Here is a 15079-nt window from a genome sequence, read left to right as displayed (position 1 = left end):
GCTGGAGGTATCACAATTCCAGAATTCAAGTCCTATTACAAAGCTGTAATCATCAAGACAGTATGGTACTAGCACAAAAAAGGATTCACAGATCCATGGAAGAGAATAAGAACCCTCAACTCTGTGGTCAACTTATCTTCAACAAAGGAGGTAAGAATATCCAGTGTAAAAAAGACAGTCTCTTCCACAAATGCTGTTGGGAAAATTGGACAACCACATGCAAAAGAATGAAACTGGATCACTTTCTTACACCATACACCAAAAAAAACTCAAAATGAATGAAAGACCTAAATATGAGACAGGAATCCACCAAAACCCTAGAGGAGAACACAGACAGCAACCTCTTTGACTTTGACTGCAGCAACTTCTTGCTAGCCACATCTCCAAAGGCAAGAAAAACCAAAGCAAAAATGAACTATTGGAACTTCATCAAGATAAAAAGCTTCTACACAGCAAAGGTAACAATCAACAAAACTAAAAGCCTACAGAATGAGAGAAGATATTTGCAAATGACATATCAGATAAAGGGCTAGTATCCAAAATCTATAAAGAACTTATCAAACTCTACACCCAAAAAATTAAAAATCCAGTCAAGAAATAGGCAGAAGGGCATTTATCCAAAGAAGACATATAAATGGCCAACAGGCACATGAAAAAATGCTCAAAATCACTCATCATCAGAGAAATACAAATCAAAACCACAATGAGATACCACCTCACATCAGTCAGAATGAACAACTCAGGAAACAACAGATGTTGACTAGGATGTGGAGAAAGGGGAACCCTCTTGCACTGTTGGTGGGAATGCAAACTGGTGCAGCCACTCTGGAAAACAGTATGGAGGTTCCCTAAAAAGTTAAAATAGAACTACCCTATGACCCAGCAATTACACTACTAGGTATTTATCCAAAAGATACAAACATAGTGATTCAGAGCGGCACATGCACCCCAATGTTTATAGCAGCGATGTCCACAATAGCCAAGCAATAGAAAGAGCCCAGATGTCCATCAACAAATAAATAGATAAAGAAGATGTGGTAAAAAAAAAAAAAAAAAAGAAGAAGAAGAAGAAGATGTGGTAGATAGATAGATAGATAGATACAGATATAGATATAATGGAATATTACTGAGCCATCAAAAAGAATGAACTCTTGCAATTTGCAGTGATAGGGATGGAACATCAGGGTATTATGCTAAGCAAAATAAGTCAGTCAGAGAAAGACAAATACCATATGATTTTGTTCATATGTGGAATTTAAGAAACAAAACAGATGAACATAGGGGAAGGAAGGAAGAATAAAATAAGACAAAAATAGAGAGGGAGACAAACCATAAGACACTCTTAATCATAGGAAACAGACTGAGGGGTGCTGGAGGAGAAGGAGGTTGGGGGTGTGGGATAACTGGGTGATGGGCATTAAAGAGGTCACTGGAAGTAATCTGGTGAATCACTAAATTCTACCTCTGGAACTAATGATACAATATATGTTAATAAAAAGTGAGAATAGTTTTAAGAACTTCTAGAACAACATCAGATACACAAACATTCACATTATAGTAGTTCCAGAAGGAGTAGGGAAGTTATTTGAAGTTATTTGAAGAAATAATGGCTGAAAATTTCCCTAAGCTGGGAAAGAAACAGACATCCAGGTCCAGGAAGCACAAAGAGCCCTAAACAAGATGATCCCAAAAAACCACACCAAGGAATTTTATAATTAAATTGTCAAAAGTTAAAGACAAGGGGAGAGTTTTTAAAGTAGCAAGAGAAAGACAGCTTGTTACAGACAAAGGAACTGCCATAAGAGTATCAGCATATTTTTCAGCATAAAGTTTTCATGACAGAAGTAAGTGGAATAATATATTCAAAGTACTGAAAGAGAAAACTGCCAACCAAGAAATCTCTACCTGGCAAGGTTATCATTCAGAACTGGAGGAGAGATAGTTTCCTAGGCAAGCAAAAGTTAAAGGAATTTATCACCACTAAACCAACCTTACCAGAAATATTAAAGGACCTTCTTTAAGCAAAAAAGAAAAATCTGTAACTGGAAGTAAGAAAATATATGAAAGAAAAATATTTGTTGGTAAAGGAAAATATATAGGAAATGTGGTAAATCAGCCACTTAAAAAATAGTATGAGGATTAAAAGTCAAAAATAGTAATTTAACTATAACTACAGTAAGTAGTTAAGGAATACACAAAATTAAAACATGTCAGGGGCGCCTGAGTGACTCAGTTAGTTAAGTGTCTAACTTCTGATTTTGGCTCAGGTCATGACCTCACAGTCATCAGATCAAGTCCCACTTCAGGGCTCCACACTTAGCAAAGAATCTGCTTGAATTCTCTTTCTCCCTCTTCCTTTGTCCCTCTCCCTACTTTCTCTTTTTTCTCTCTCTCTATCTCTGTCTCCCTCTCAAATGAACAAATAAATCTTTTTTTTTAATTAAAAAATATAAGATGTCAAATAGGATGTTAGAAATATAAAATGTCGGGGTGGGGAGTAAAAATGTATCACTTTTAGAATGTGTTAAAAACAAATGACTATTAGCTTAAAATAGACTGCTATGTATATAGGTCAATATATATGAACTCATGGTAACCATAAACCAAAACTTACAATAGATAAAAAATAAAGAGAAAGGGACTCAAACAAAACGAAAGAAAACCATCAAACACCAATGAACAGAGAGAAGAAAAACAAAGCAGAAGAATTGCCATAACAAGCAGAAAACAGCTGACCAAGTGACAATAAGTACATACCTATTAATAATTACATTAAATATAAATGGACCAAGTGCTCCAATCAGAAGACATAGGGTGGCTGTATAGATTTTTTAAAAAGAACCATTTATATACTGCCTTTAAGAGACTCAAATCAGATCTAAAGCCACACAGAGACTGAAAATGAAGAGATGGAAAAATGATATTCCATGGAAATGGAAACAAAAAGGAAGTTGGTGAAGTAATACTCACATGAGACTAAATAAACTTTAAAAGAAAGACTATAACAAAAGACAAAGAAGAGCATTACATAATGATAAAGTGTTCAATCCAAGAAGAGATATAACATTTGTCAATATTCATGCTCCCAACATAAGAACATTTAAAAATATAAAGAAAATATTAATAGACACAAAGGGAGAAATTGACAGTAATACAATAATAGTAGGGAACTTTAGTATTTCCCTTAACCAATGGATAAATCATCTACAGATTCAATAAGGAAATACTAGCCTTAAATGACACATTTGGCCAGAAGAACTTAATAGATATATATGAACATTTCATCCAAAACAACAGAATACACATTCTATTCAAGTGCACATGGAACATTTTCCAAGATAGGCCACAAAACAATTATTCATATATTAATAAATTCAAGAACACTGATATCATATCAAGCATCCTTTCTAACCACAATGTTGTGAAACTGGAAATTAATTACAAGAAGAAAACTGGAAAATACGCAAACATGTGGAAAATGAACAATATGTTACCAAACAACCAGTGGGTAAACAAAGAAATCAAAGAGGAAATTTTTAAAAATACCTTGAGACAAAAGAAAATAGAAACACAACTTTCCAAAATCAGTGGCATGTAACAAAGCAGTTCTAAGAAGGAAGTTCATAATGATACAGGCCTACCTCAAGAAACAAGAAAAATCCCAAATAAACCCTTGCATTCGGAGACATGCCTTGAAAGAATTTGCTGTGGCTGATGTCGAAGAGGTTACTGCCTATGTACTACTCTAGGATTTTGATGGATTCCTGTCTTACATTGAAGTCTTTCATCCATTTTCAGTTTATCTTTGTGTACAGTGTAAAAGAATGGTCGAGTTTCATTCTTCTTTGTATAGTTGTTCAATGTTCTCAACACCATTTATTGAAGAGACTGTCTTTTTTCCATTGGATATTTTTTCCTGCTTTGTCAAAGATTAATTGACCATAAAGCTGAGGGTCCATGTCTGGGCTCTATATTCTGTTCCATTGGCTGCAGGGGCACATATGTGAACTGGGAGCAGCTGGCAGTTTTAGAAGCAAAAGGGGCAGAGACGTGCCTGGACGTGGAAGTGAGGGCTGGAGTGCTGTTGTGGGGCACACAACCCAGGATGCTGCAGTTTTTAGCAGCACAGACAAAAACGGAGTCAGTGTAGCCTGAGAACAGACTGCAATCTCTCTGTTCTGAGACAGAAGTTTAGATATGGTCACTTCTGCTCTGACTCTTGGGAGAGCAGAACTCTGCCCAAACAGTATTGCCTGAGTAACAGCGCAACAGGCTCCTCCCCCAGAAGACAGGCTGGAAGAACAAGAGGCTGGCAACCCTAAGGTCCCTATAAAACAGGAACATCTTGCTTCGGTTGTGGTCAATAACCTAGACTCTATATATTTCTTCAACCACCCCTCAACAGAATGACTAAAAGAAGGAACCCACAACACAGGAAAAATTCAGAGACCATGACCTTGGCCACAGAACTAATGGATATGGATATAATAAGCAAGATGTCAGAAATAGACTTCAGGGTAACAGTTATGCAGACAATAGCTAGGATGAAGGAAACTACTAATGGCAGCATAGATTCTCTAAGGGCAGAAATGAGAGCTGATCTGGCAGAACTTAAAAATGCTATCAATGAGATTCAATCTGATCTAGATACTCTAACAGCTAGGGTAAATGAGGCAGAAGAATGAATTAGTGATCTAGAAGACAAACTGATAGAAAAGAAGGAACAGGAGGAGGCCTGGAACAAACAGCTTAATATGCATGAAAACAGAATTAGAGAAATAAATGGCACCATGAAACATTCCAATGTCAAAATTATTGGGATCCCTGGTGGGGAGGTGGTAGAGAGAGAGAGACAGAGGACTGGAAGAGATAGTTGAGCAAAGCATAGCTGAGAACTTCCCTAATCTGGGGAATAAAACAAGCATTTGTGTCATAGAGGCAGAGAGGACCCTTCCCAAGGTCAAGGAGAACAGACTCACACCCAGGCATGTAATAGTAAAACTCGCAAATCTTAAAACCAAGGAAATCATCTTAAGGGCAGTTAGGGGGAAAAGATTCCTTACATGCAGAGGGAGGAACATCAGAGTAATGTCAGACCTGTCCACAGAGACCTGGCAAGCCAGAAAGGGCTGGTAAGACATATTCAGGGTACTAAATGAGAAGAACATGCAGCCAAGAATACTTTATCTGGCAAGGCTCTGGTTTAGAATGGATGGAGAGATAAAGAGCTTCCAAGACTGGCAAAAACTGAAAGAATATGTGCCCACTAAGCTGGCCCTGCAAGAAATATTAAGTGGAGTTCTATAAAAGGAAAAAGACCCCAAGAGTGATATAGAACAGAAATTTACAGAGAAAATCTGTGGAAACAAGGACTTCACAGGTGATATGATGACAATTAAATTATATCTTTCAATAATCACTATCAACAGCCTGAGTGCTCCCATAAAACAGCACAGGGTTGCAGATTGTATAAAAAGACAGGACCCTATTTAAATTCAATTAATCAACATATAATACATCATCAGTTTCAGATGTAGAGTTCAATAATTCTTCGATTGTGTATAACATTCAGGGCTCATCATTATGCAAGTAATCTTAAAGAAACTACTGTTTGTCAAAATTTGGTGTGGTATCAAATATGTACATCCCCATGTTTCTTTTAAGGCTGGATTTTCTTCATGTGCTTCAACCAACACCACATATCACAATTGCCTGAATGCAAAATAAATATAAGAATTCAGATATCTTAAAAAAAAAAAAAAAAAGATAGGACCCATCTATATGCTGTCTCCAGGAGATTCATTTTGAACCTAAAGATACATCCAGACTAAAAGTGAAAGGATGGCAATTTTCATGCCAACAGGCCTCAAAAGAAAGCTGCAGTAGCAATTCTCTTATCAGACAAATTAGATTTTAAGCTAAAGACTGTACTTAGAGATACAGAAGGACATTATACCATTATTTTATATATATATGTTTTTTTAATTTTTTAAACTTCTTTTCAGTGTACCAGAATTAATTGTTTATGTACCACACCCAGTGTTCCATGCAATATGTGCCCTCCATAATACCCACCACCAGGCTCACCCAATTTCAGACCAATATCCCTGATGAATATGGATGCTAAGATTCTCAACAAGATCCTAGCTAATAGGATCCAACAGTCCATTAAAAAGATTATCCATCATGACTAGGTGGGATTTATCCCTGGGTTGCAAGTGTGATTCGACATTTGCAAATCAATCAATGTAATAGAACAAATCAGTAAAAGAAGAGAGAAGAACCACATGGTCATCTCAATTGATGCAGAAAAAGCTTTTGACAAAATCTAGCATCTGTTCCTGATTAAAATGCTTCAAAGTATAGGGATAGAGGGAACATTCCTCAACTTCATCAAATCTATCTATGAAAAACCCACAGCAAATATCATCCTCAATGGAAAAAAGTTGACAGCCTTCCCTTTGAGATCAGGAACACGACAAGGATGCCCACTCTCACCACTCTTGTTCAACATGGTATTAGAAGTCCTAGCAACAGCAATTAGACAAAGAGAAATAAAAGGTATTCAAATTGGCAATAAAGAAGTCAAACTCTCTCTTTGCAGATGAAATGATACTCTCTATGGAAAACCCAAAAGACTCCACCCCCAAACTACTAGAACTCATACAGCAATTCAGTAATGTGGTAGGATTCAAAGTCAATGTACACTATACCATTCTTAAAGGGTCTATCCAAGAAGAGGATCTATAATTTACAATTGTAAATATCTATGCCCCAACATGGAAGCAGCCAACTACATAAACCAACTGTTAACCAAAATAAAGAGACATATTCATAATAATATGTTAATTGTAGGAGACCTCAACCCTCTCACTCTCAGCAACAGACAGGTTATCTAAGCAGAAAATTAACAAATATATATATATATATATATATATATATATATATATATATATATCTGGTCCAGTGTGTCTCATATATGTGTGTGTGTGTGTATGTATATATACACAGAGAATATTCTACCCTAAAACAACAGACTACTCATTCTTCTTGAGCACACATGGAACTTTCTCAAGAATAGACCACATACTGGGTCACAAATCAAGTCTCAACTGATACCAAAAGACTGAAATTATTCCATGCATATTCTCAGACCACAGTGCTTTGAAACTGGAGGTCAATCACAAGAAAAAGTTTGGAAGAAATTCAAACACTTGGCAGCTAAAGACTATCCTGCACAAGAATGTTTGGATCAACCAGAAAATCAAAGAAGAACTTAAACAATTCAAGTGAACAAAAACACTTCAGTCCAAAACCTGTGGGATACAGCAAAGGTGGTCCTGAGGGGGGGAAGTACATAGCCATCCAAGCCTCACTCAGAAAAATAGAAAAATTCCAACTACCTTTACACCTTAAAGAAGTAGAGAATCAACAACAAATTAACCCTAAGCCATGCATGAGGAAGGAAATAATTAAGATTAGAGCAGAGAATTAGAAACCAAAAATACAGTAGAACACAACAAAACTGGAAGCTGATTCTTTGAAAGAATTAATAAGATCTATGAGCCACTGGCCAGATTATCCAAAAGAAAAGAGAAAGGACTCAAATTAATAAAATTATGAATTAAAGGGGAGATACCATAACACCAAGGAAATAGACACAATCATCAGAAATTTTTATCAACAGCTATATGACAATAAGTAATCTAGAAGAAATGAATGCATGCTTAGAAACCTATTCTGTTCCATTGATCTATGTATCTGTTTTTGTGCCAGTACCATGGCACAGCTTTGTAATATAGCTTGAAATTAGGCAGTGTGATGCCCCCAGCTTTGTTTTTCTTTTTCTACTTTTGGGACTTCATCAAGATAAAAAGGTTCTGCACAGCAAAGGAAACAGTCAATAAGACAAAGAGGCAACCCACAGAATGGAAGAAGATATTTGCAAATGACACTACAGATAAAGGGCTGGTATCCAAGATCTATAAAGAACTTCTCAAACTCAACACCTCCCCCCCCAAAAAAAAATCAAGTCAAAAAATGGGCAGAAGATATGAACAGACACTTTTCCAAAGAAGACATATATGAATGGATAACAGACACATGAATAAATGTTCAAGATCATTAGCCATCCAGGAAATTCAAATCAAAACCATATTGAGATACCACCTTACACCCAGTTAGAATGGCAAAAATTGGCAAGGCAAGAAACAACAGATGTTGGAGAGGATGTGGGGAGAGGGAAACCCTCTTACATTGTTGGTGGGAATGCAAGCTGGTAGAGCCACTTTGGAAAACAGTGTGGAGTTTCCTCAAAAATTTAAAAATGGAGCTACCTTATGATCCAACAATTGCACTACTGGGTATTTACCCCAAAGATACAGATATACTAAAAAGAAGGGGAAAATGCACCCCAATGTGTATAGCAGCAATGTACCCAATAGCCAAACTGTGGAAGGAGCTGAGATGCCCTTCCACAGATGAATGAATAAAGAAGATGTGGTCCACATAAACAATGGAATATTACTCAGCCACCAGAAAGTATGAGTACCCACCATTTGCACTGACATGGACAGAACTGGAGGAGATTATGCTAAGTGAAATAAGTCAAGCAGAGAGACAATTATCATATGGTTTCACTTATATATGGAACATAAGGAATAGCATGGAGGACATTAGAAGGAAAGGAAAAATGAAGGAGGTAGGAATCAGAGAGGGAGATGAACCATGAGAGACTATGGATTCCGGGAAAGAAACTGAGGGTTTCATAAGGGAGGTGGGGGTGGTGGGGATGAGTTCGCCCAGTGATGGGTATTAAGGAAGACGTGTATTGCATGGAGCACTGGATGTTATATGCAAACAATGAATCATGGAACACTACATCAAAAACTAATAATGTACCGTATGGTGACTAATATAACATAATAAAATAAAATAAAACATGGAGGAAGAATTTTTTTTTAAGTCCCAAATAAACCATCTGACTCTATACCCAAAATAACTTTTAAAAAAAGAGGAACAAAGCCCAATATTAGTAAAGGGAAGGAAGTAATAAAGACCAGAGTGGAAATAAATGAAATAGAGATGGGGGGGGAGAAGAAGAAGAAGAGATAATAAAAGTAAGAGCTTTTTCTCTTTTTTTAAGATTTTTTAAAAATTTATTTGTCAGAGAGTACAAGCAGGGGGAGCAACAGGCAGAGAGAGAAGCAGGCTCCCCACTGAACAGGAAGCCTGATGCAGGATTTTATCCCAGGGACCTGTGATCATAACCTGAGCCGAAGGCAGACACTTAACTGACTGTGCCACCCAGGCATCCCAAGAGCTGGTTCTTTGAAAAGATCAATGAAATCAACAGCCAAACTCAAGAGAAAAAGGGAGAGGACCCAAATAAATAAAATCAGAAATGAAGGAAAAGTTACAACGAACACCACAGAAATACAAAGGCTAAGACATTACTACAATTATACACCAACAAATTGGAAAGCTTAAAAGAAATGGATAAATCCTAGAAATACATAATCTTCCAAGGCTGAAACACACACACACACACAAATAGAAAATCTGAATAGATCAATTACAAGTAATAAAATTGAAACAGTGATTTTTAAACTCCAAAACAACAGAAGTCCAGGACCAGATGGCTTCATGGCTTAATTCTACCAAACATTTAAAGAAGAGTTAGTACCTATTCTCAAATTATTCCAAAAGACTGAAGAGGAAGGAAGTCTTCCAAACTTATTTTACAAGGTCACATTACCCTGTTACCAAAACCAAAGATAACACAAGAAAGAAAATTACAGACCAATATATCTGATAATATAGATGTAAAAATCCTAACAAAATTTTAGCAAAAAATTTTCAATGATACATTAAAAGGATCATACACCACAATCAAGTGAAATTTATTCCAGAGATGCAAGGATGGTTCCACGCCCACAAATTAATCAGTGTGATACCTCACATTAACAAAACAAAGGATAAAAATCATATGATCATCATAATAGGTACAGGGAAAAGCATGTGACAAAATTCAACGTTCATTTATGATAAGAAAGAAAACTCGACAAAGTAGGTATAGAAGGAATGTATCTCAGCCTAATAAAGGCCATATATGATAGATAAGCCCACAGCTAACATCATACTCAACAGTGAAAAGCTTTCAGCATTTCCTGTAGGATCAGGAATAAAACAAGTATGTCCACTCTCACCACTTTTATTCAACATAGTGTCGGAAATCCTAGCCATGGCAATTACACAAGAAACAGAAATAAAATTCATCCAAATTGGACAGGAAAAAGTAACAATGGATAGGAAAAAGACATATTTGCAGATGACATGATACTATATAGAGAAAACCCTATATAGAGAAAACCCTAAAGACTCCACCAAAATCTGTTAGAACTAATAAATGAATTCAGCAATATCACTGGATACAAAATTAACGTACAGAAATCAGTTTTTCTATACACTAATAACTATAAGAAAAAGAAAGTAGGAAAATAATTTCATTTATAATTGCATCAAAAATAATGAAATACCCATGAGTAAATTTAACCAAAGATGTGAAAGAATTGTACTCTGAATACAGTTTAAACTGTTAAAACTTAAACTAAAAAGGCACCTGGGTGGCTCAGTCGGTTAAATGTCTGTCTTCAGCTCAGGTTAAGATCTCAGCGTCCTGAGATCAAGCCTCACATCAGGCTCCCTGCTCAGCAAGGAGTCTGCTTCTCCCTCTCCCTTTGTACCTCCCCTTGCTTTTGTGCACTCTCTCCCTCTCTCAAATAGATAAATAAAATCTTTATTTAAAAAGACATTGATGAAAGAAATTGAAGACATGAATAAATGGAAAGATATTTTGTGCTCATGGATTAGAAGAATTAATATTATTAAAGTGTCCATACTACTGAAACAATCTACAGATTCAGTGTAATCCCTATCAAAATACCAATGACATTTTTAACAGAACTACAACTCAAAATGTGTATGGAGCCACCAAAAAAATTCAAAAGCCAGAGCAACCTTGAAAAAGAACAAAACTGGAGGTAGCATACTCCATGATTTCAAACTATACTACAAAACAGTATGGTACTGTCATGAACACAGACACATAGATCAATGGAACACACTACAGAACCCAAGAAAAGACCCACACATATAGAGTCAATTAACCTGTGACAAAAGAGGCAAGAATATACAATGAGGAAGTCTCTTCAATAAATAGTGTTGGGGACATTGGACAGTTACCTGCAAAAGAACAAAACTGGACTACTATCTTACACCATATGCAAAAATACACAAAAATTAAATGTACTGAAGACTTGAATGTAAGACTTGAAACCATAAAACTCCTAGGAGAAAATATAGGCAGTAAGTTTTTTGACATAGGTCTTAGCAATATTTTTAGACCAGTCTCCGTAGGCAAGGATGAAAAGCTAAAATAAACAAATGAGACTACATCAAACTAAAGTTTCACACAGTGAAGGAAACCAACATAATGAAAAGACAACTTACTAAATAGGAAAAGGGTTGGTAGGGTTTGTTTCTCCCAGAGGAACAAACAAAGGAAAAAGCTGTTCCGTGCTTCTGGTGGGGCCCAGCTGTGCTTGGCATTCCTTGGCCATAGTGATATCACTCCAGTCTCTGCCTCCATCTTCACATGGCCTTCTTCCCTTGTGTGTCTCTGTGCGTCTTCTCCTCTTCTTATGCAGATACCAGTAGTATGGGATGTAGGGCCCACTCTAATAAATCTTAACTGATAACATCTGCAAAGACCCTACATGCTAATGCCACATGCTAAGGTTCCATGGGAACAGGAATTTGGTGGAAACGCTTTTCAACTCACTACAGAAGATAAACATATTTGAGCACTACTTTAATTAGAACTCTTTCATTGCATATGTCAGAAACCACTAACTACCTTACCCAGGAAGGGAATTAAACCATGCAGGATTGCCTCCATAACTTGATTGCCCAGGATCATCCTCTGGTGCCAGGTACTGTTTGGATCCAACAGGCGACTCAGGAGTCCATCACTCTCCCTCCATTGCCACCTCTGCTTCCTTCTGTTGGGAGCCTCTCCGGTGTGGCCACAGGGCAGATTTCACCTCAGACAGTCTAAAACCAGAGCTCTCAACCGTACTGCTTGCCCTGTATAGTAGCAGTAAACACCCCTGTATTGGTTTCCTATGGCTGTGGAACCAATTACCACAGATTCTTTTGTTTGAACAACACCTAGTTGCTAGCTCACAGTTCTGTAGGTCATGGGTCTAGCTGTGGAGTAGCTGAGTTCTCTGCTAGGGGTTTTAAAAAGCCAAAATGAGGATACTGATCAGGATGTGCCCTCTTCCAGAGGCTCCCAGCTCATTCAGGATTTTGGAGGAATTCATGTCTTGCCATTGTAGGGCTGGCTCTCAGGTGGGGACCACTGAGCCCCCAGAGGCTGCCTCTCTTTATTCAGTTCACAGCATTGGTGTATGCTTTCTCCCAGGCCACAGCAGTCCCCTCTCATTCCTCTGCTCTCAACTAGGGACAACTTTCTACTTTTATCTTTTGACTTCCTTCATGTAGTACTTTTTTTTATTCATTTTGTTTTTATCTTGTATTGAAGTATAATTGACACATAACATTAGTTTTAGATGTGCAACATAATAAACCATATTTATATATATTAAGAAAAGATCACCACAGTAAATCTGATTAATGTCCGTCACCATATATAGTTACAATTTTGTGTGTGATGAGAACTTACTTTCTTGACAACTATCAAACGTGCAGTATGGTTTTATTAACCATAGTCATCATGCTGTACATTGCATCCCATGATTTACTTATTTTCTAACTGGAATTTGCACCTGAGAACTCTCTACTTTTAAAGAGTTCATGTGATTAGGTCAGGTCCATCTAGATAATCTCCCCATCTTAAGGCGATCTAATCATAGGGGTAAAAATCCATCGTAGTCCAGGGACCGTGGACACACCAAGGACAATGCAGGGTGTGTATAGATTGGTGCTGGTGGGAGACAGCTCTGGGGGTCTTAGACTACTGCCCACCGCACCTTTTCTTACAGCTGCTATATGACCACTGTCCCAGAGGCTGCACAGGATAGGCATCAATTTAGGTGGTAAAAACTGGAGAAAGCAGATCCAGAGAAGCTCCAAAACAGAACCCCGTGTGTTTTGATTCCTGCTTCTACACTGAGGTTTTGCCACCTGTTCCCCACTGGAGACATAGCAAAGAGCTTTGACACTAAGGTCCCCCTGTGTACAGATGCTTTGTTTGGGGGAAAATTTGATCACCCATGGAGCCCCGTGAGAAGTGCCATGCACAGAGCAGCCCCTCTTGCTCTCCAGCAGGTGGCCTTTGAGCTCAGCTGAGTTAGGCTGTCTGGTCCTCCTCAAAGGCCACTCACAAGGAAGGAGCATGTGGAGATGAAGGATTGCCACTGGTGGTCTGAGCAGCAGGCAGGGAGGAAGGGAAAAAGGACGGCACTGAACAGGGAATGGAGGGAGGGGGAATAAAGCATGGACAGCAATACAAAGAAAAAGAAGGTGGAGGTGACATTCAGCAGACTGGAGACAAAGAAAGTGAAGCTGATGGACCAGGGCTTTCTGTGGGGTTGCAGCTTCCCACTCTGAGCAGGGGTTCCACCCCATGGGTCCCTCTGGGGTGGACCTTCAAGGGGCTGATGACCATTTTCAGCCTCGTATCTCCCTCCCCTCAGGGAACCTAGAACAAGCCAATGAGGAACTGCGGGCCATAATCAAGAAGATCTGGAAGCGGACCAGCATGAAGCTGCTGGACCAAGTGGTGCCCCCAGCGGGTGGTAAGTACTCCCAGGATCTCCACACCCATGACTCTTGCCTGGTTCCTGAGTCCATGAGGCTCATGGGAAGCCTGCTTTCCCCACCCCACTCTGCCTCTCCTGTGGGTCCTGAAGGCCCTATTGGTTGGAAGGGCTGAGGGTGCCACACCTTCACAAACTCAGATACAGGATATCAGACTGGAAACCTGGTCCAATCATAACATTTCATAGACCAGACAAGGCCCCTTGATGCTTAGAATTTTGGCAAAATTTTCAAGGAAACTCTGCAAAGTATAGGTTTCCCCCGTAAATTAGTAGGCTCGTTGCTCTGGAAGTAATGGGGACCTGGGAAAAGAATCCCCTGAGATCCCTCTTGGTTGAATTCTTTTTGTCTTATCTAGAGTAGTGTTTCTCTACCCTCTCAAACCCAGAACCCCCTTTCATAGTAAATAGTTTATAATGCCCCTACTATTATCCTAAATGAAAATAACTTTCCTACAGCTATAATTTCCAAAATATTAATATAACACTTTAACTTGGGACACATGGGTGGCTCAGTCAGTTAAGAGTCTGCCTTCGGCTCACGTCATGATTCCAGGGTCCTGGGATCAAGCCCCACTTCAGGCTCCCTGCTCCCCCTCCCGCCCATGCTCTCTCTCTTTCTCTCAACTAAATAAATAAAATCTTTTATATATATATATATATATATATATATATATATATATATATATATATATATAACTTTAATATAAAATACATTAAAGTCAAATACTTTTCAATATATATACGCTCAGGCACTATGGGTTATGGCACTGTACCAGAAGTTATAGTTAACTGATAAAATACTTTCATGCATCCACTTATGATGAATAAGTCTGTGTTTAAAGGAACTAAGACAATATTGACTATTGTTGACATTTTGTATTTGTCATTTTGAAGTAAGGGATAACTAAATATATTAAATTATATACACATGTGTATGTATACATATGTATATGCACAAACATAGAACAAATACAGACTAATATAAGCGTGTCAGATGCAACAGGTGACTCAGATACTACAAGGGGCATTGCCATCAGGGATTCAATTTTCCAAAATGTAAAGCCCTCTTGGTCAAGTGCAAACAAAGCAAAATATGGTTTCCTGTCAATTTACCTAGCAGATATATACCTGGAAATTCTGGATATATTAAAAGCAGGCAAAAAATATTATTTTCTGTTCATATGTAAAATGAAGTTAGGTTCTTAGCTCAGGTCATTATAAACAGGTCCTTT

At 37.9% G+C, this 15079-nt stretch overlaps 1 protein-coding gene across 42 annotated transcripts in view; it reads left to right on the top strand.

Annotated features, from left to right (window-relative positions):
• The window catches only part of CACNA1C (calcium voltage-gated channel subunit alpha1 C), a 744856-nt gene that overhangs the window by 706852 nt on the left and 22925 nt on the right, over positions 1-15079 (top strand). For all 42 annotated transcript variants that reach the window (XM_059184363.1, XM_059184367.1, XM_059184359.1 and 39 more), the window contains one exon: positions 13722-13823. In XM_059184363.1, coding sequence (XP_059040346.1) covers positions 13722-13823 — 102 coding nt within the window. The remainder of the gene's footprint in view (positions 1-13721; positions 13824-15079) is intronic.

Source organism: Mustela lutreola, chromosome 8, assembly GCF_030435805.1.
Source record: "Mustela lutreola isolate mMusLut2 chromosome 8, mMusLut2.pri, whole genome shotgun sequence".
Lineage (NCBI taxonomy): Eukaryota > Metazoa > Chordata > Mammalia > Carnivora > Mustelidae > Mustela > Mustela lutreola.
This window is presented reverse-complemented; position numbering and strand designations above follow the sequence as displayed.